The sequence below is a fragment of the Ochotona princeps genome, chromosome 3 (assembly GCF_030435755.1).
Source record: "Ochotona princeps isolate mOchPri1 chromosome 3, mOchPri1.hap1, whole genome shotgun sequence".
Classification (NCBI taxonomy): Eukaryota; Metazoa; Chordata; class Mammalia; order Lagomorpha; family Ochotonidae; genus Ochotona; species Ochotona princeps.
The window spans coordinates 3,516,829-3,535,479 of record NC_080834.1 but is presented as its reverse complement, the minus strand read 5'-3'; the positions used below and the strand labels follow the sequence as shown (position 1 = coordinate 3,535,479).

The 18,651-nt window shown below is 40.7% G+C and overlaps 1 protein-coding gene across 1 annotated transcript in view; it reads left to right on the top strand.

Moving 5' to 3' along the window:
- Positions 1-18,651, top strand: part of ATR (ATR serine/threonine kinase) — a 117,112-nt gene that overhangs the window by 56,622 nt on the left and 41,839 nt on the right. The window contains exons 25-30 of the mRNA XM_058661393.1: positions 7,628-7,748; positions 10,324-10,461; positions 12,064-12,274; positions 15,193-15,371; positions 16,209-16,373; positions 17,156-17,247. Of these exons, the coding sequence (XP_058517376.1) occupies positions 7,628-7,748; positions 10,324-10,461; positions 12,064-12,274; positions 15,193-15,371; positions 16,209-16,373; positions 17,156-17,247 (906 nt within the window). The remainder of the gene's footprint in view (positions 1-7,627; positions 7,749-10,323; positions 10,462-12,063; positions 12,275-15,192; positions 15,372-16,208; positions 16,374-17,155; positions 17,248-18,651) is intronic.

Sequence of the window (18,651 nt, the reverse complement as noted above, 5' to 3'; positions counted from 1 at the left end):
TCTTTCCCCAGTAGGAACGTGGAATATTCCACCATCATCCAGAACTGCTGGGAGAACATAACATGGTCTGGACCCAGAAACTATTAATATAAAGGAAGTGTAAATCTGCTTAGTGAAGGCAGCCTCTCCACTACCATTCCCTTTATTTTTAAAAATCTATTTTCTAATCTTTTTTGATTTAAGTAGGCTTGTTACAACTGATTAAAATCTATAGAATTAGAGGCTGGATTGTGGCAAAGTGAGTTAAGCTGCCACCTGCCATGCTGGCATCCCATATATAGTGCCAGTTCAAGTCTAAACTGCTCTGCTTATAATCCAGCTGCCTGCTGATGTACTTAAAAAAGAAGCAAAAGATAGCTCAAGTACTTGTAGTTGGGACTTTGCCACCCACGTGAGATATCTTGAGGGATGCCCAGCCCTGTTTGTTGTGGCCATTGGAGGAATAAATCAGTGGATTGAAAATCTCTCTATCTTTCCCCCTTTTTCTGTGGAATATACAATAAAACTTTACCAAGATATAATTGTAAATTATTTTTAGTTAAAATCTGTAATTTTACTGGATAGATGTTACATGCTTATTGGATACATGACCCTAGGTAAATCCTTCTCAGATCATTAGTTAAATGCCTGAACTAAGAGTATATTCCTTATGAACATCCTGAGATCTGCATATTTACTTGCTAGATAATTTTTTAGGAAGTTGTTAAACATAATTTTATACCTTGTGACTAGCATTATGAACTATGGGTTTTTCAACATAATATAAAACTCTAAAGTTAAAATTTATATTTCTCTTTACCTTTTTGGAGGACCCTTCACTTTCCTCACTTCCTTCTTCTATGTTTTATATATCGCTTTTAGATGCTTAACAGTTTGTAATCTGGGGCTTGGCAGCATGGCCTAGTGGCTAAGGTCCTCGCCTTGATCCCATATGGCTGCTGGTTCTAATCCTGGCAGCTCCACTTCCTCTGTGTCTCTCCTCCTCTCAGTATATCTGACTTTGTAGTAAAAATAAAATAAATCTAAAAAAAAAAAAAAGAGTTTGTGATCTACTGGAAAGTTAATGACCTTTGAAGTTTCATAAATATAGATTTTACTCTTGGCTTTGTAATCTGCTGGCTCTGAAGCTCTAGGCAAGTTATTTAGCATTGCCGTGTCTGTGTTTTCTTTGTAATTTTTTTTAAGATGTATTTATTTATTTGAAATATGGAGTTAGATATCGCCCATCTCCAAAGGGCTGCAGTGGCCAAGGCTGAGCCAGGAGCCTGAAACTTCATCCGGGTCTCCCACCAAGGTACAACAAGCACTAGGACCGTCTGCAGCTGCTTTCTCAGGCTCATAAGCAGGGAGCTGGATTGGAACAGCTTGGACCGAAACCAGCATTCATATAAGATACCCACAACACGTGAGCTGGGATTGGATGCACCAGGCCAGTTCAGACCCCAACACCACCTGGTGTCATGGAGAACCACGGTAGATGTGGGACTGACTAGGCTGGGTCTCAACCCCCTACTAAGTCACGTGTGAGCTGTATGTGGGTATGGACGAGCCATGGCTGGGCTGAAACATCCAACAACAAGAACCAGAATGGGGTGAAAGCCAGCCAGGAAAAGCCACTGTTCCTGCTAGGACAGGAGGTGAACTGAGTAGGGTTGGCTCAAGGACCCCCTGGTATGCACAAAATCTGACATTGGGAGGGGTTCTGATGGAGGAGCCTGGGCAACTCCTCTGGCAGGACACAGTCCCTGCAGGTTAGCGCAAGAAGCATGATAGGAAACAGCCCAGAATAGGCCATGGAAAGTTTCCCACTGGCACACATTTGGCATGGGTCGGGGCAGACCAGGCTGAATCAGTTCATGTCATCCACTGGCAAATCCGATCACCAGAACAGAGTGTGGGTTGAGCCGGGTTTGGTTGCGACAAAACCAGTACACATTATGGAATGCCAGGGCGTGGTTGCCTGTACTGGATTTGACTGCAGCACCCAACCAGCACACGTGAGATCCAGGAAGGGAGGGGCAGAGCTGGCAGGGGGATTAAGGGGCTGGTCCCCTCGCCAGACAGCTACTCCCACTGGAGACCTTGGGCTGGGCTGGGGACAGACCAGACTAAGCAAGGCTGCAACACCTGTGCACTGCATGTGGACTAGATCAGGGAAAAGCCAGGATGGGCTGATTATTCCTGCAGGTGCAAGCATAAATTAGAGTGGGTGAGGGATGTTTGGGCTTAGCCGCAGCATCAGCTTGCACTGGGGACTAATTCTATCAAGTCAAACCACAGAACCACCTAAAGAGTGCATAAACCGGGACTGAGAGAGACCTGGGAGGGAAAAAGTGGGTTCCCCCTTCTTGGGTCACTATTCCCGTGGGAGGGCATGAAAACTTGGACGGGGGCTGGGGTGGCTAGACAGAGAGGCACTCAACAACATCCGTGAGGGCTGGATGGTTGAGTTGGTTGGATGGAACTAAGCTTTAATACCCATTGACAAGTACAAGAGCCAAATGGGATGGGGGACAGACTGGTCTACTGCTACACATACTGGCAAACCAGGGTAGGGGGCGGGCCTGGTGGGGGTTATTGTGGGTCGTCCCAACTAGGCTGCAGCTCCCACTGGTTTGTGTGAGGGCTGAGTATGTGCTGGGCAGAACCAGACTGGACTGCAACACCCATTGGTTCCAGTAGAAGTCGGGGCTGAAAACAGAACCAACCCAGCAACTGAAACCACCAGCTGATCGGGGTGATGGACTGTGCCGGGCCCTGTGCTTGCTAGAACATACAAGAATCTAGTCTGGGAATACCTCATAGTTTCTTTGGAGATCTCCCCAATCGAACTGCTGGACTCAGAACTCTAACCAAGAAAAGACAGAAGACAGAACAGGTCAATCATTCATCTCAGCTGTATGTTGTTGGCAGCGAAATATGGGGCGAACGGTGACTTTATGATGGACCATATCAATCAGTGGACGACCTCATCAAGCGAAACTGGCAGCAATTCATAACTGGGGAACTATTAAAACCACTTGAGCAAATATCTCAGAGCATGCCCCACATCCGGGACTTGGGGTGGGCGGGAAACCGGGTGAGGCTTCTCCCTCAATATTCCCCTTTACCTCGGATACATGATGGAAACAATATGGACATAATAGTATTACCCTATACCGCCGAACCTTTTTTTTTTAACCGTAATTAACTATGTAACCATTGTCAACAACAATACAATAAAATAAATTTTAAGAAAAAAAGATACCCACAACACAAACAACAGATTAACCCACTGTGCCACATTCAGGGCTCAAATATCTGTACTTTCATCATGAAATTGTCCATTATTTTACTAACCATTTATGATCTTTCTTAGGAATGAAGGAGATGATTTTTAAAAATTCCCAGCAGAGAGTCCTTGACTTTTAGCTGACTGGTCAGCTGCTTATTCAATCCCACCTTATTGAATGGAATTCCTTGCTTTAGGAGAGGAATTTGTAGGGATTGATATTGTAAGCATAAGCAAGCATTTTCCCCTTCTTATTCAATTTAGTATTTCATAAGGAGTCAATATGTTCTGTCTACTTGTTATCTTTTTCTAAAATAAAATTTATTTATTTTTATTGGAAAGTCAGATATAAAGAGAGGAGAGACAGAGAAGAAGATCTTCCATCTGACAGTTCACTCCCCAAGCTACTGCAACGGCTGGAACTGAGCCAATCTGAAGCCAGGAGCCTCTTCCTGCTCTCCCACGTGGGTGCAGGGTCCCAAGGCTTTGGGTCATCCTCGACTGCTTTCCCAGGCCACAGGCAGGGAGCTGGATGGGAAGTGGCGCCACCGGGATTAGAACCGGCAATAATATTGGATCCCGGCGTGTTCGCGGCAAGGACTTTAACCTCTGTGCTATCATGCCGGGCCCTACTTGTTGTTTCTTAATAAAAAGTGGATTCTGTTTGGTCATATGCTGTGATTATGATCTTACGGAATTGTGATCTTAAGCAAAGCATTGAGAATTCATACAGGTTTTTATGTCTGAGATATTGGAGGAATCTCTCAGAGGTGCTTCATTGGTGGAAATTAGGAGGTTTATCTACCCAAGATCTGCTAATTAGGATATTTGGCTCCTGAAAGTAAGGGTTTGGGATGGATATTTAGTGTCACTATGAAGATGTTGGTTTGGACGCCTGAAACCCACATTACAGTGCCTGGGTTAGAGTCCTAGGTCCACTCAATTTCTGCTTATTGCTAATGTACTTTGTGGGTTGCCTCCTGCCTGTCACGTTGGAGACCTGGATTGCATTCCTGGCTCTAGATCCTTGCAGGCATTTCTTTTTTCTACCTCAAAGTTATGTTCTATACTCTCCTAAAAATTTTGGCAATTGAAATTATGCAATCTTTAAACTTAGCTAGTTTAAAAGATAACTGTATTTTAGGGAGATTTAATTTTTTAAACCAGATTACTTGCAATTCAAAATTATCATTAAAAATAACTGAAAGAAAAAACATCAGGATGTGATTAGGCAAAACTTGGTTTATCACCTAAAAATGTTTAAATTCCTTTTTAAACTTTATAGAATCACCTTAAGACTTGTACTTGAAGTGACTTAGAAATTGAAACTGGCTTAGTGTGATAATTATACTGAAAGATTACTGAGGTTTTCAACTTTTAGAAACTTGGAATGTATAGTGCATACTGTTTGGGAATATTCATTACATTTGTCATTTCTGAAGCTTATAATGAGGAACCAAAGGAACCCATTTTTTCGGTGGGTCAAGGGGACACCTACTCACATGAAATTTTAAAAGTATAGTTACTTGAAGGTGTTCACCTAAATGTTAATTTAGAGGAGTAAATGGAAAAGGTCATGTTGAAGTAGTGGAAGAGAGATGTGATAATTGAAATAGTAAAGACCCCAACGAGCACCCAGAAATGGTGAGCCATGGCCCTCTAAAGGAGAAAGATAAAGTGTTGGCGGAATGCAAACCAAAATTATGGATTTGATTGTTAAGAAAGTGGTTACTGTTTTTTTTTTTTTTTGTGAAGTGGGAGATATTGTTGGAGGTAATATCAGTAACTGCAGGTGGTGATGGAGTTGATTTGGATACACTGCAAATTAACAATGTATATAGTGGGGGACAGCATGATGGCATAGCAGGTCCAGCTGCTGCCTACAGTGGCAGCATCTCTTAGGAGCACAAGTTTGTATCCTGACCACTCCATTTGGATCATCTTTCTGCTAATGTGTCTGAGAAAACTAGCAGAAGATGTCCCAAGGACTTGGTGTCTGCCACTCACACGAGAGATCTGAAAGATCTTGGCTCCTGGATTCAGCCTGGCCCGGCTCAGCCCATTATGGCCGTCTGAGAAGTGAACCAGTTGATGGAAGAGCTCTCTCTGGCCTGCAAATAAAGAAATAAATCTTTATATACACACACACACATATACACATAGATGTATGTGTTTTATATATGAGTATGTGTATATATCTATATATTGATATAACTATAGTAGTCCAATAAGCAGATTAATGATTTTTCTCTTCCTATACTGTAGTGTGATACTTCAGTAAAGGCAGGCATTTACATTGCTACAAGATTGGTAGATTGGCTAATAAAGAACATTAAAATGGTGTGGGAAGAGGATGTTATAAACAGAGTACCAGAGGTGTAGGAACATTGAGATTAATCTGTTAAGAAAGGTAAAGAAAAGATTGTATTATGTTTCACTGAGAGAAGTCAGGTGTGTTGGAGTAACTGGGTGGAATAATTTAATTTTGAAAATTAAGGACACAGAATGAAATGTCTGAATAGTTAATTTTGAAAGTGAAGACTTTTTTTTTTTTCAATTAGTAAAGGAGCCCCAGTTATTGGGTCAGAGGATAAATTCATAGAAGAAGTTTTTATTTTTAGTTTGATTGATGTAGACAGCCATTGATGTCTCTCAGGATGATCATGAGAATTGAGGAAGAAAGAAAACTGTGGAGGAATGTACTGCCATTATTCCCATTGGTAATTGGTGAGTTTATAAATGCCCAGAAGGAGCAGGAGTATGGTTTAACTGGATGGCTTGAACTTCAGAGGAACATGTCTTTGTTATACAAGGATGGAATTGGAAGGACCTGAGAAAGAGTAGGAGGCAGGCTTACATCCTTAGACATATGTAAAGTATACAAGAATGACTTTCAGCCTCACTCTTAGGAAGGATACTAGAAAAGTGTCTTTAACCAGATTTAGTAAAAGCAGACTAGTATTGAGGTACTTGAAGATTGACACAGTTTTGTTCTTGTTTAATGATACAGTTCCATAGGCTCTGGGATTTCCTTTACTCTCCCTCCCCCACTGATTTTCCCTATATTATTGTAATAGTATCGTCCTTCATAAACAGTCATAATAAGTCCATTGTCCTGCTGCTTAAGAGTATCCTGACATTTTAGGTATGAACCATGGCAGAGTCCAGCATCCTATTGTCAAGATATATTTCACAGTTTCATTGGGAGTCCATCTTTGATGTGGAAGTAGAGATGCATACTGCATTGTATCCTCACATCTGGATGTGATAGTCTGTACTGCATAGTTCCTGTATATCCCCTTAAATGAAAATTCACAAAACAAAATCAACAACAGAGAGAAAAATAGATAATTTGCAATGTCATGAAGTTGAATAACATACTGCTGAATGGCCAACGTGTCACTGAAGAAGTGAAAAAGAAAGTCAAAGACCTTCCTGAAGCAAGTGATGCTATTGTGTGACCTGGGAGTCAGCGAGGAAGTTAACAGGAAGAACAAAAATGTTTTTTTGAAAAAATGAGAATGAAAAACAAAATATCAAACCCTGAGATGTAGCAAAAACAGTATCAAAAGGGCTTTTGATCTTGTAATTTTCAAGGAAGTTACCTTCTATAAGAGAGAACATATGATATCCCCTTTGAGGATTGACTTTTCACTGAGCATAATGGTCTCCAGTCGGGACCGTTTGGTTGCAAATGATAGAACTTAATTCTTTTTTTTTTTTTTTTTTTAAGATTTATTTATTTTTATTGGAAAGGTGGATAGACGGAGAGGAAGATCTTCCATCTGATGGCTCACTCCCCAAGTGACCGCAACAGCTGGAGCTGAGCCAATCCTAAGCCAGGAACCTGTAGTTCTTCCGGGTCTCCCACATGGGTGTAGGGTCCCAAAGCCTTGGGCCGTCCTTTACTGCTTTCCCAGACCACAAGCAGGGAGCTGGATGAATAGAATTCCATGGTGTAGATAACACCACAGCTTCTTTATCCACTCCTCTTTGGAGGGACATCTGCGTTGTTTCCATGTCTTTGCTATTGTAGATTGTGCTGCTGTGAATCTAGGACTACAGATCCCTTGCTCATGGGCAGATTTCATTTCCTTTGGCCATATTCCCAGCACTGGGATAGCTGGGTCACACGCCAGGTCAGTTTTCAGTTCTCTTAGCACTCTCCATGCTGCCTTCCATAGTGGTTGTACTAGCCTACACTCCCACCAACAGTGAAGGAAGGTACCTCTCTTCCCACATCTGTGCCAGCAGGTGTTGTTAGTAGAGTTCTGAATCTCTTTACCAATGTTAAAGTTCTCAACAAATATGTGTGTATATTTATACATGTTTTTAATACATTTTTTAAAATTGCAGATACAAGAGTTCTCAAAAGTCCACAGATTGGTCTGAAGTAAAGAAACCAATTTACTTAAGTAAATTAGGTAATAACTTTGCAGAATGGTCAGCATCTTGGGCAGGTTACCTTATAACTAAGGTAAGAGAACCTTATTTAGTTTGTTAACCAACGCAAAAGTCTAAAGGAAATTAGAACATTTGAATGTGTACCACCCACAATAGGCTGTGCATATAGTGGTAGGAAGTTTTGAAAAAATTGTTAAATGCTATTATTAATAGTTTCTGTGTGAAGGTAATAAGTGTTTTATTGAAATTATCATGTTGTTAATGTGTTGCCAGAAAGATGGGCAGGATACCAACTTTGCACTTAAGAGTATCTGGAATTGAGTTCTGACTGTTTCCAATACCTGTTGCCTACTAATGCACTCCCTGGGAGGCAAATGGTGATAGCTCAAGTAATTGCAACTCTGCCACCTAGCGGAAGAGCCAGATCAAAGTCCTTTTTCTTGCCTCCAGCTTCACCCAGCCTCATCTGTTGCAAGCACTTAGGGAGTGAACCAGCAGAAGAGATCACTCTCTGTCTTTCATAAATAAAATCAGTGAATCAATGATTTAGTAAAATGTCTATTACCTCATATTTGTTCATTTTGTGTTAAAAAGCAATGCAATTTTTAACATACTAAATGTTATATCAGAAAATTTTTACAAAGTTTTTTTGTATCATGAATTTTCCCCTAATAACATTTCTAAAAGAAAACACATAATTTCCTCCAAAATTAAAGAAAAAAAAGATACTTGAAAATCTGATTTCATTAGGGAGAGGAAGTGAGCATTGTGGCATAACAGGTTAAGCCTCTGATTGAGATGTTCACACCTCAGATTATATTGCCTGATATGACTCCTGGTCACTCAGTGTTTCTGATGAAGCTTCCTGCTGACGCACCTGGAAGGCAGTGGATGGTAGCCCAAGTGTTTGAACTCCTGCCAGCTGTGTGCATACACTTGAGTTTCTGGGTTCTGGGTTCTGCCTGTCCCCAGCCCTGCCTGTTGCAAGCATTTGGGGAGTAAACGCGGTAATGGGAAGATCTCTCTTACTGTGCCTCTCACTCTGTCTCTCACTGTGCTTTCAAATAAATAAGTTTTTTTTTTTTAATCAGATTTCATGGAAGAGCAGATTTATTTCTGATGTCTTTCTTTTTTTTTTTTTTTTTTTTTTAAGATTTATTCATTTTATTACAAAGTCAGATATACAGAGAGGACAGACAGACAGGAAGATCTTCCATCCTATGATTCACTCCCCAAGTGACCGCAGCGGCTGGTGCTGTGCCAATCCGATGCCGGGAACCAGGAACCTCTTCCAGGTCTCCCACTCGAGTGCAGGGTCCCAATGCATTGGGCCGTCCTCCACTGCTTTCCCAGGCCACAAGCAGGGAGCTGGATGGGAAGTGGAGCAACCGGGATTAGAACCGGCACTCATATGGGATCCCGGGGCGTTCAAGGCGAGGACTTTAGCCACTAGGCCACACCGCCGGGCCCTCTGATGTCTTTCTAATGTGAATCGATTTTCAGGACTTATTTATTTATGTATTTGAAAGGCATAGTGAAAGAGAGGGAAGGAGAGAGAGGCAGAAATGGAGACAGAGATAGAAGGAAGTCTTCATGTCTTTGTTCACTCCCTAAATAGCTGTGACAGCCAGATCTGTGTCAGATAAGCCAAAAGGTAAGAACCAGGAACTCCATCCTGGTCTCCTACACGGGCAGCAGGGGCCCAGTTACTTGGACCATGTTTTGCTGCTGTCCCAGGTCCATCAGCAGGAAGCTGACTCAAAAGTAGAACAGGTGGGCCTGGAACCAACATTTCAGAATGGGGTGCTGGCATTACAGGAGGATGATGAATTCATTGTACCACATACTGGCTCTCACTGATCTTGTTTTGAATTCACATTTCTGTTACTTTTTATAATTTTCTTTATAATGTTTTGTAGCTAGTAGTTTAGAAGAAATTGTCATTTTTAAATGAGCACAGTGAAATATGCATAAAATGTAGATTATTATTAATTCTAAATCTGGATTCTTTTATTTATTTTTATTGTTTTGAATGAAGGGTTGTATCTGAAAAAAAAATTGAATGCCAGTAATGTTGCTAAATCAAAACTTAAGACATATCAAGAAAATTCGACTTTGAATAATTTCTTTTTCAATTGACAAAAGAAAAATTGCATATATGTATGGCATGTGCCATGTTTTAAAATATGTGCACTGAAGAAAATTCAGTTTTGCATGTCTTGCTTTTTCCTATAACTTATAAGCATTGTTTATTACTTGTTGAAAGTGTGAATCTTAATCTAAACTGCACCAGTTCATACTTTTTAGCTCTTTCATTTATTTGTTAGATCAGGAAAGATGCTACCTTAGTGAAGTAAAATGCTATAATTAGGAAAGTTAATCTGTAATAAAATGAAGCACATTGAAAAATACAATGTCATAGAGTGAGTTGCCTTGCAAGCCAGGTAGGGGACTCAGTGCAGGCCGTGGGGACATGTAATGAGGCTGTAATCAAAAACCCCTTCTTGCTTGTGTGGGAGTGCCTAGCTCCGTGAGAGAATACCCACTCTGCCATGGCATTATTACCTCATGTGGTACTTATTGGCGTTCAGGTAACAGAGAAAAATGTATGCAACAACTTACATCGCCCAAACCGTTTGAATTTACAGGTCCGAGATGAGCTTGCTAGTAAAATTTTCACCTGCTGTAGCATCATGATGAAGCATGATTTCAAGGTGACCATCTATCTACTTCCGCATATTCTTGTGTATGTCTTGTTGGGTTGTACTGAAGAAGATCAGCAGGAGGTGAGAGATGAATTTTATTTGGTTTTAATTTTTCTAAGGAGTTTTTAAAAGACTATATATTACAAGATATACTTTTGTTTGAAGTATATATATGTTCATGTACATGTTTAAAAACACACAAAAATCCTTTTTGAACTTGCTCATCAAAAATTATGCAATGCTCACCGGAGAAAATGATAATCTGTGTTACAAACGCCCAAATATACCAAGAGATACTACAAAACAGATAAATGAGCAAATATTGATGATGACTTTTCCTATGGATTTAGGCAGGGAGATGGAGGAAATATTTTACCTTTAATTTCATAACGCTTTGTGGAGTTTCTTTTAAATAAGTAGAATATTAGTATGTTCTTAAGGCAAAAACTAAAATTATACACATAAATCAAAATACATCCTTTGACTCCCAGTCCTGGCCGTATATCCCCAGGAGTGTTTATATTAACATGACATATACTTTTTCCAGACCTTTTTTTTTTCCCTTGATGTATTTTGGTTTATTGTTTGTTTTCCTTTTCTCTTACGTTGACATCCTAATGTGGAGACCGTTCTGCAACTTGCCTATTTCTGTGTTCCATTTGCCAGTATCTAGAATTCATCTCTTGAAACAAGTGCATAGTGTAAAATCCTTCCATTGTGTAGTGTTGCCATAGCTCATTTAAGTACCGTTATCGTTAGAATTTCTGATTCCAGTTCTTTTTCTAAATCATGTTATGATGAGTACCATAGCAGTGCTTACTTTTGCAAGTATCTGTATACATTTAGGGTGGATACTGCAAAGTGGTACTGTTGGAGTTTACGGTGCATTCATTTAAACTTTTAATTATTAGAGTGCAGATTTGTGCTGATTTAATAACCCCTGCAGTGCATGGGCGTATCTGCTTTCCAGATATTTGCCAATACTTGTTTTTTTCTAACATTTAAATGTTAGGTAAAATGATAGTTTTAAAAAGACGTTTTATTATTTTGATCTGCATTTTTGTTAATACTACAAAGTTTGTGTTATTCAGCCATTTGGATTAGATTTCTGTAAAGTGTGTTTATATCCTTTGGCTCTTTGTGGTGTGTGATTGTGTACAATTTTGTATATATTCTGGGTATCATTTTGGCAGTCATATTTTGCAACATCTTTCCAAATTAGTGATTTGTTTCTAACCCCTGTATATGCTTTTTCACACATAGAAATTTTAAATGTGAATGTCAAATTTATGATTCTTTTCTAGATTATCAGTTTTAATAGTCTTAGGAGATTTTTTTTATTCAGTGTCGTAGACAGTTTCCTCAATTTTCTCGAGTCTTGTTTTTATATTAGCTTGTCAGTTACTCTGAAATTAGCGTTTTTGAATAACGAGCTGTTACTATTCTTTAGTATCAGACAGCAGCTTTATTGTCCTTGACAGAAAACTTCCAATATTCATATTTGCTTTATTGACCTGCATATTTATGTGTGAGAATAATTTTGACTTAATTTTAGATAAGAAAGGTCAATCCTGCTATTTTCTTTTGAGAAGTATTACGTTAGAATGGTTATTCTTGTTTGTTAGGCCATAACGCAGTTATATGACATGCATGTGTTATTAACCATAAAATGAGTTCTCTTAGGTTTATGCAGAAATTATGGCAGTTCTAAAGCATGACGACCAGCATTCCATAAGTACCCAGGACAGTGCGTCTGATCTGTGTCAGCTCAGCACACAGACGGTGTTCTCCATGCTCGACCATCTGGCACAATGGGCCCGGCACAAATTTCAGGAAATGAACGCTGACAAATGTTTACAGAGCAAATCAGACAGCGATACCGGAGAGTCAGTGGGTGAGTTAAACCTCCTGTGTATTTAACTCTATGAATTCTTTGTCAGTTAGTTCTTTCATGTATTACTTAATTTAGGTATCCGCTTTAAGAAGATGTGTTTTTTCAAAAAGATTTTATTTCTTTGTATTGGAAACTCAGATATATAGAGGGAGGAGGAGAGACAGAGAAGAAGATCTTCCATCCAATGATTCACTCCCCAAGTGGTCGCAACGGCTAGAGCTGAGCTGATCCAAGGCCAGGAGCCAGAAGCCTCTTCTGAGTCTCCCACATGGGAGCAGGGTCCCAATGCCTTGGACCATTCTCAACTGCCTTGCCAGGTTACTTGCAGGGAGCTGGATGGGAAGTGGGGGTGCCAGGATTAGAACTGGTATCCATATGGGATGCTGGCGCATTCAAGTAGAGGACCTCAGCCTCTAGGCCACTGTGCTGGGCCCAGAAGACGTGTTTTTAAAAAGATAACAGTGCAAGTTTTTCACTGAAAAGAAGCAGTAGATTTGTAGTCATTGTATGTTTAACTGCTTCTTTTTGATTTGTTTTTTTGAAGATTATTTATCTATTTAAAAGGCAGAATTACAGAAAGAGAGAGATTCCATGCACTGGTTCACTCCTCAAGTGACCCTGACAGCTGGGGTTGATCTGAGCTCCAGCCAGGAGCTTTTTCTGCAGACTCCCACATGGGTGGCAGGGGCCCAAGCACTGGGCCTATCTCGCACTGCTTGCCTAGGCATGTTATATTACAGCAGGATAGTTTGGTGCAGCCAGGAATCAAACCAACACCCATAGGAGATGCTGGCATCGAAGGCATCCCCACAGCGCTAGAGCCTCACAATTCTTTTTTTTTTTTAATTTTATTCATATATCTGAGGTAAAGGGAATAATGAGGGAGAAGGCCCACCCAGTCTCCCACCCATCCCAGGTCCCCGATGTGGGGCATGCTGTGAGATCCTTGCTCAAGTGGTTTTCATAGTTCACCAGTTGTGAATCGCTGCCAATCTCACCACTCCAGGCACAATGAGGTTGTTGAAGAATCCACTGATTGACGTAGTCCATCATAGTCTCCATTTGTCCAGTATTTCGCTGCCAACATATAGCTGAGGTGGTTGATTGACCTGTTGTGTCTTCCGTCTTTTCTTGGTTAGGGTTCTGAGTCTGCCATTTTGATTGGGGAGATCCCCAAAAGAAACTTTGAGGTGTTCCCAGACCAGATTCTTGTATGTTCTAGCAAGTACAGGGCCCGGCACAGTCCATCACTACGATCAGCTGGTGGTTGCAGTTGCTGGGTTGGTTCTGTTTTCAGCCCCGACTTCCACTGGAACCAATGGGTGTTGCAGTCCAGCCTGGTTCTGCCCAGCACACACTTGGCCCTTACATCAACCAGTGGGAGTTGCAGCCTATTTGGAGCAACCCACAATAACCCCCACCAGGCCCGCCCCTACCCTGGTTTGCCAGTATGTGTGGCAGACTAGTCCAGTCTGCCCCATATCCCATTTGGCTCTCGTACATGTCGAAGGGTATTGAAGCTTAGTTCCATCTAACCAGCTCAACTATCTAGCCCTCACGTATGTTGTTGAGTGCCTCTCTGTCTAGCCACCCCCTGCCCCTGCCCTAGTTTTTTTTTCCCTCCCATGGGAGTGGTAACCCAAGAGGGGGGAGCCTACTATTTCCCTCCCAGGTCTCTCTCACTCCCAGATTGTGCACTCTCCAGGTGGTTCTGTGGTTAGACTTGACAGTGTTAACCCCCAGTGCCAACTTCTGCTGTGGCTAAGCCCCAACAACCCTCACCCACTCTAATTGTAGATTGCACCAGTAGGAATAATCAGCCCATCCTGGCTTATCCCTGATCTGGTCCACATGAGGCGCACAGGTGTTGTAGCCCTGCCTAGTCTGGTCTGTCCCCATCCCAGCTCACGCTCTCCAGTGGGAGTAGCTGTCCAGCAAGGGAACCACCCCTTATTCCCCTGCCGGCTCCACCCCATCCCTTCCTGATTCTCATGTGTGTTGGTTGGGTGCTGCGGTCACATCTGGCGCAGGCAACCTCACCTTGGCATTCCGTGTTGTGTACTGCTTTTGTCATGACCGAACCTGGCCTGACCCACACTCTGCTCCAGTGTTTGGATTCGCCAGTGGATGACGTGAACTGATCAGCCTGGTCCGCCCCTGACCCATGCCAAATGTTTGCCTTGGGACACTTTCCATGGCCTCTTCTGGGCTGTTTCGTTCCATGCTTCTTGCGCTTACTTGCAGGGTCTGTGTCCTGTCAGAGGAGTTGCCCAGGCTCCTCCATCAGAACCCCTCCTAGTGCCAGGTTTCACACATACCAGTGGGTTCATGAGCCAGCCCTACTCAGTTCACCTCCTGTCCTAGCAAGAACAGTGGCTTCTCCTAACTGGCCTTCATCCCATTCTGGTTCTTGCTGTTGGATGTTTCAGCGCAGCCACAGCTCGTCCATACCCACATATAGCTCATATATGAGCCTCAGAATTCTTAACTTTTTAAAATGAAAGAATGCTATCTCCATAATTCTACTAAGGAACTACTGTGTTAGTTTTTATAATCATCAACAGTAAATGCTAATTCATCTTGCGTCTTCATGTCATCTTTGTATCTTTTTAATATTTAATAATAGATTCCTGTTTAATCCTTGCAGCAACATTGTAAGGAAGGTAAGAAAGGTAGTGATGTTTGCATTTCATAGATGAAGACAGAGACTCAACAAGTTAAATGATGGTCCAAAGTAAGGTGAGAGTTGAAACAAAGCCATCTGAACAATTATCCTTTTAGGTGTATCCTAATTATGATATCCTAATACATTTAGAATTAACTTATGAAATACATTTAAACACTTAAATAATTACATTTGCTCTTTTGAAAAGTTCCTTCTTACAAGTTTTAATTAGTCTTTTTTTTTTTTTTGCTAGGGTCTTCTGTGGGTTATGAAGACTATAAGAGTGTTACTCATTTTCTGGACCTCATACCTCAGGATACTCTGGCAGTAGCGTCATTTCGTTCCAAAGCATACACACGAGCTGTTATGCACTTTGAGTCATTTATTACACAGCAGAAGCAAAATATTCAAGAGCATCTTGGATTTTTACAGGTCTGAGATTAGTATGGTGGACGTGGTAATGAAAATTAATATTGCCATTCTTTTATTACTGTGTTTCTCATTTTCTCATTTCTGCTCTGCAAAGTGCTAGTTATTTGTTGTTCTTTATAAACTACCTGTTAGTGGAGAGCGAAGCGTCTATTTCATATCACTTTGAGTGCAGCACTACAGATAGGTACTACAGCCACTGGACTTGCCCTCGGTATGGGGTGGATTGGAGTGGGAAGTGAGTGCAGGTGGGTCAGTGGTCAAGATTAGCTTCTAGAAGATGATGTCTTGCATAATGTCTGGTAGTTAAGAAGGAAGGACATGTTAAACACAGGCATCCCAGTGAAGTTGGGAAGAAATATGGGATATGCTTACAGTAAATTGTCGGGTTTTAAGTCTTTTAAATGCTCCTTCCTTTCCTGCTGTTAGTAATTTATTTTCCTGAAGCAGAGTATGTAGAATACATGGATATGCTCTGGTAGCTCCAATCTTAATTTTTTATAATTTCTTTGAGCTTACATAATACTTCAAGTACTTCCCATTATCTCTGTTGGTTTTTTTTTTTTTATAGCTGGTCTTGAAGGAATTGTCTATCTTATTTTTATTCTCCACATCTCATTGCAATTCCCTCTTAGATCATTTTTGCAATTTTTTGTTTTGTTTTGTTTTCTCTTGATGCAGCTTTTGCTAAGAAAATCAGTGGTCTCCATGTTACCAAATCGAATAAATGTTGCCCAGTCCTGATTTGAGTCTATGGCTCATAGGCTAGTTGTTTGTGATTGTTTAGAATTATGTGTTTTCCCTCCCTGATATGACTGTTGTTTTCATTGTTGAACAAAGAAATTGTATGCTGCTATGGATGAACCAGATGGAGTCGCTGGAGTCAGTGCAATCCGAAAGGCAGAACCATCTCTAAAGGAACAAATCCTTGAACATGAAAGCCTTGGCTTGCTAAGGGATGCCACTGCTTGTTATGACAGGGCTATTCAGCTAGAACCAGACCAGGTAAAGCAATAACTGAGAGCAGCATAATGGAAAGAGCCTTGAATTGCAGTCTGAAAAGCTTCATTTCAATACTGTCCTTATCAGTATTATAATGTGTCCAGAAAATGTTTAATTCCCAATGCACTTGAATATCGTGATTGAAAAAATTAGGGACGTGTGCTGGATAATGTCTCAAATTTCTTCCCATGCCAGATTTCTGTGACCTTAGAAGTCCCACAAACGAATGAAATTGGTTTTTTAGTGTATTTATGTTAACATGTGTCTTTGGTACCTCTAAAATTTATATTTAGCTTGTTATAAAAACTATAAGCTATACATCGTTTTTCAGGGATGACAATTCTCTGCAGTATGAGAACTTTTTTACATTCCCCACACACATACACATCACACTTAGTCATTTGCAGATCTCTGAAATGGTTCCTTGAAATCCCTGAGCTGCTGTGATTTCTAATGTGAGTAGATTGTTGAGACAGGAGAGTGGTTTAGAATCACTGATTTGCAGTTTCCTCTTGGGTTCTTTTTAATCCTGGACTATTGCTTTGTGTCATACTTGCTATATTTTCACAATCCTGTGTTCAGTGTTGAAAAATATTTGATCTGAACCAGAAATTAAAATAACTCTAGAAAAGTATAAGTTCAATTTGAGATTTTAATAGTAGATTAAAGTTAACTTGCTAAACCAAGAAAAGTAGGCACAATGTGGTATTTTTGATAGTATCAGTTACACTGTTTTAGGTTGCCATCTTATATTTGAAGTAATAATTGTTATTTTGAATTTCTAGATCATTCATTACCATGGTGTAGTGAAGTCTATGTTAGGTCTTGGTCAGTTGTCAACTGTAATCACTCAGGTCAATGGAGTGCATGCTAACAGGTAATATTTTTCAAAAGGATTATTTTCACTCATATTCTGTCTGAATAGAAACTTTTTAAGTTAATGTAATGGTAACTTTATGTTTACTAAAATAATAAAATGTTTTCATGATGCTGGAATTAAGCATTACTTTTTTCTTTCATAAATTGATGTAGCACTAGCAGTTTATCAAAAGATAACACTTACACGTGGCAAAGATTAAAGCTGGTTAGTCCTTTTCAGTTTGGAGATTAACCGTGGAGTTTAGCTCTGTTGTTGAAGCTGCTTTGTGCTTAAGCTGAAAAACATTTTTCCTGTATATATTCCCCGGGCCCCATCTACCTATACTGGGTGCTAAGAGCTGATCCGAAGGGTGTGGGAATTTTGGACAGCCAAAGAACTCACAGGCCACTGCTTTAGATAAATAGCACTGAAGGCAGCCTCTTCTAACCAAGGTTTCCTAAACTTGACATAACAACTCAAAGACTACCGTTCTGTAATGCTCATGAGCAGAGAAGTTTACTGTTGGTTAGATGGTATTGCACTAGTGTAATTAAGAAAATTATGGGAGCAACGTTTGAGAAGTAGGGGAAGTCATTATATGTTGTAGGTATTTCCCTGGGTTAGTTGAGAGATTGTATAGTAGAATTGCTTGAATTTGGAAAAGTTTGTCATGATTCATATTGGGATGTCAAGCACATGCTGCACGTTAGATCCGCTTGTCTGTTGCACCTAGGACAGCCTCCTGATCTTAACATTGTGAGAAGGCTATGATGGCATTCAGTGAATGACAGCTGTGTCTTAGTGAAGTGAATGGTCCTTGAGAGTCATATTCTCCTTGGGGAGAATTAGTTATGTTTCAGGCCTGGCGCAATAACCTAGCGGTTAAAGTCCTCACCTTGAATGCACCAGGATCCCAGATGGGTGCCGGTTCTAATCCTGGAAGCCCCACCCCCCATCCAGCTCCCTGCCTGTGGCCTGGGAAAGCAGTTGAGCATGGCCCAAACCCTTGGGACCCCGCACCTGCATGGAAGACCCGGAAGAAGCTCCTGGCTCTTGGCTTCGGATTGGCTCAGCTCCAGCTGTTGCGTTCACTTGGGGAGTGAACCATTGGACAGAAGATCTTCCTCTCTGTCTCTCCTCCTCTCTGTATATCTGACTTTCCAATAAAAATAAATAAATCTTTTAAAAAGGATTAGTTATGTTTCAAATATATCTTATAGGTGAAGCCTGAAGGTAATTTTATACAGTATTTCTAGCGTGCCTGCGTTTTGACTGCAGCCTTGTCACGTGAGGTTAAGCCTCGAATGTCCATTTGTTCCATTATTTTGATGTTCAAAAATCGGACTTTGGACTTGGAGTTTTCTCATTAGGGTTGCTTAACATGTACTGCGAATGACACTCAGATTTCTGTCTTGAAATTTT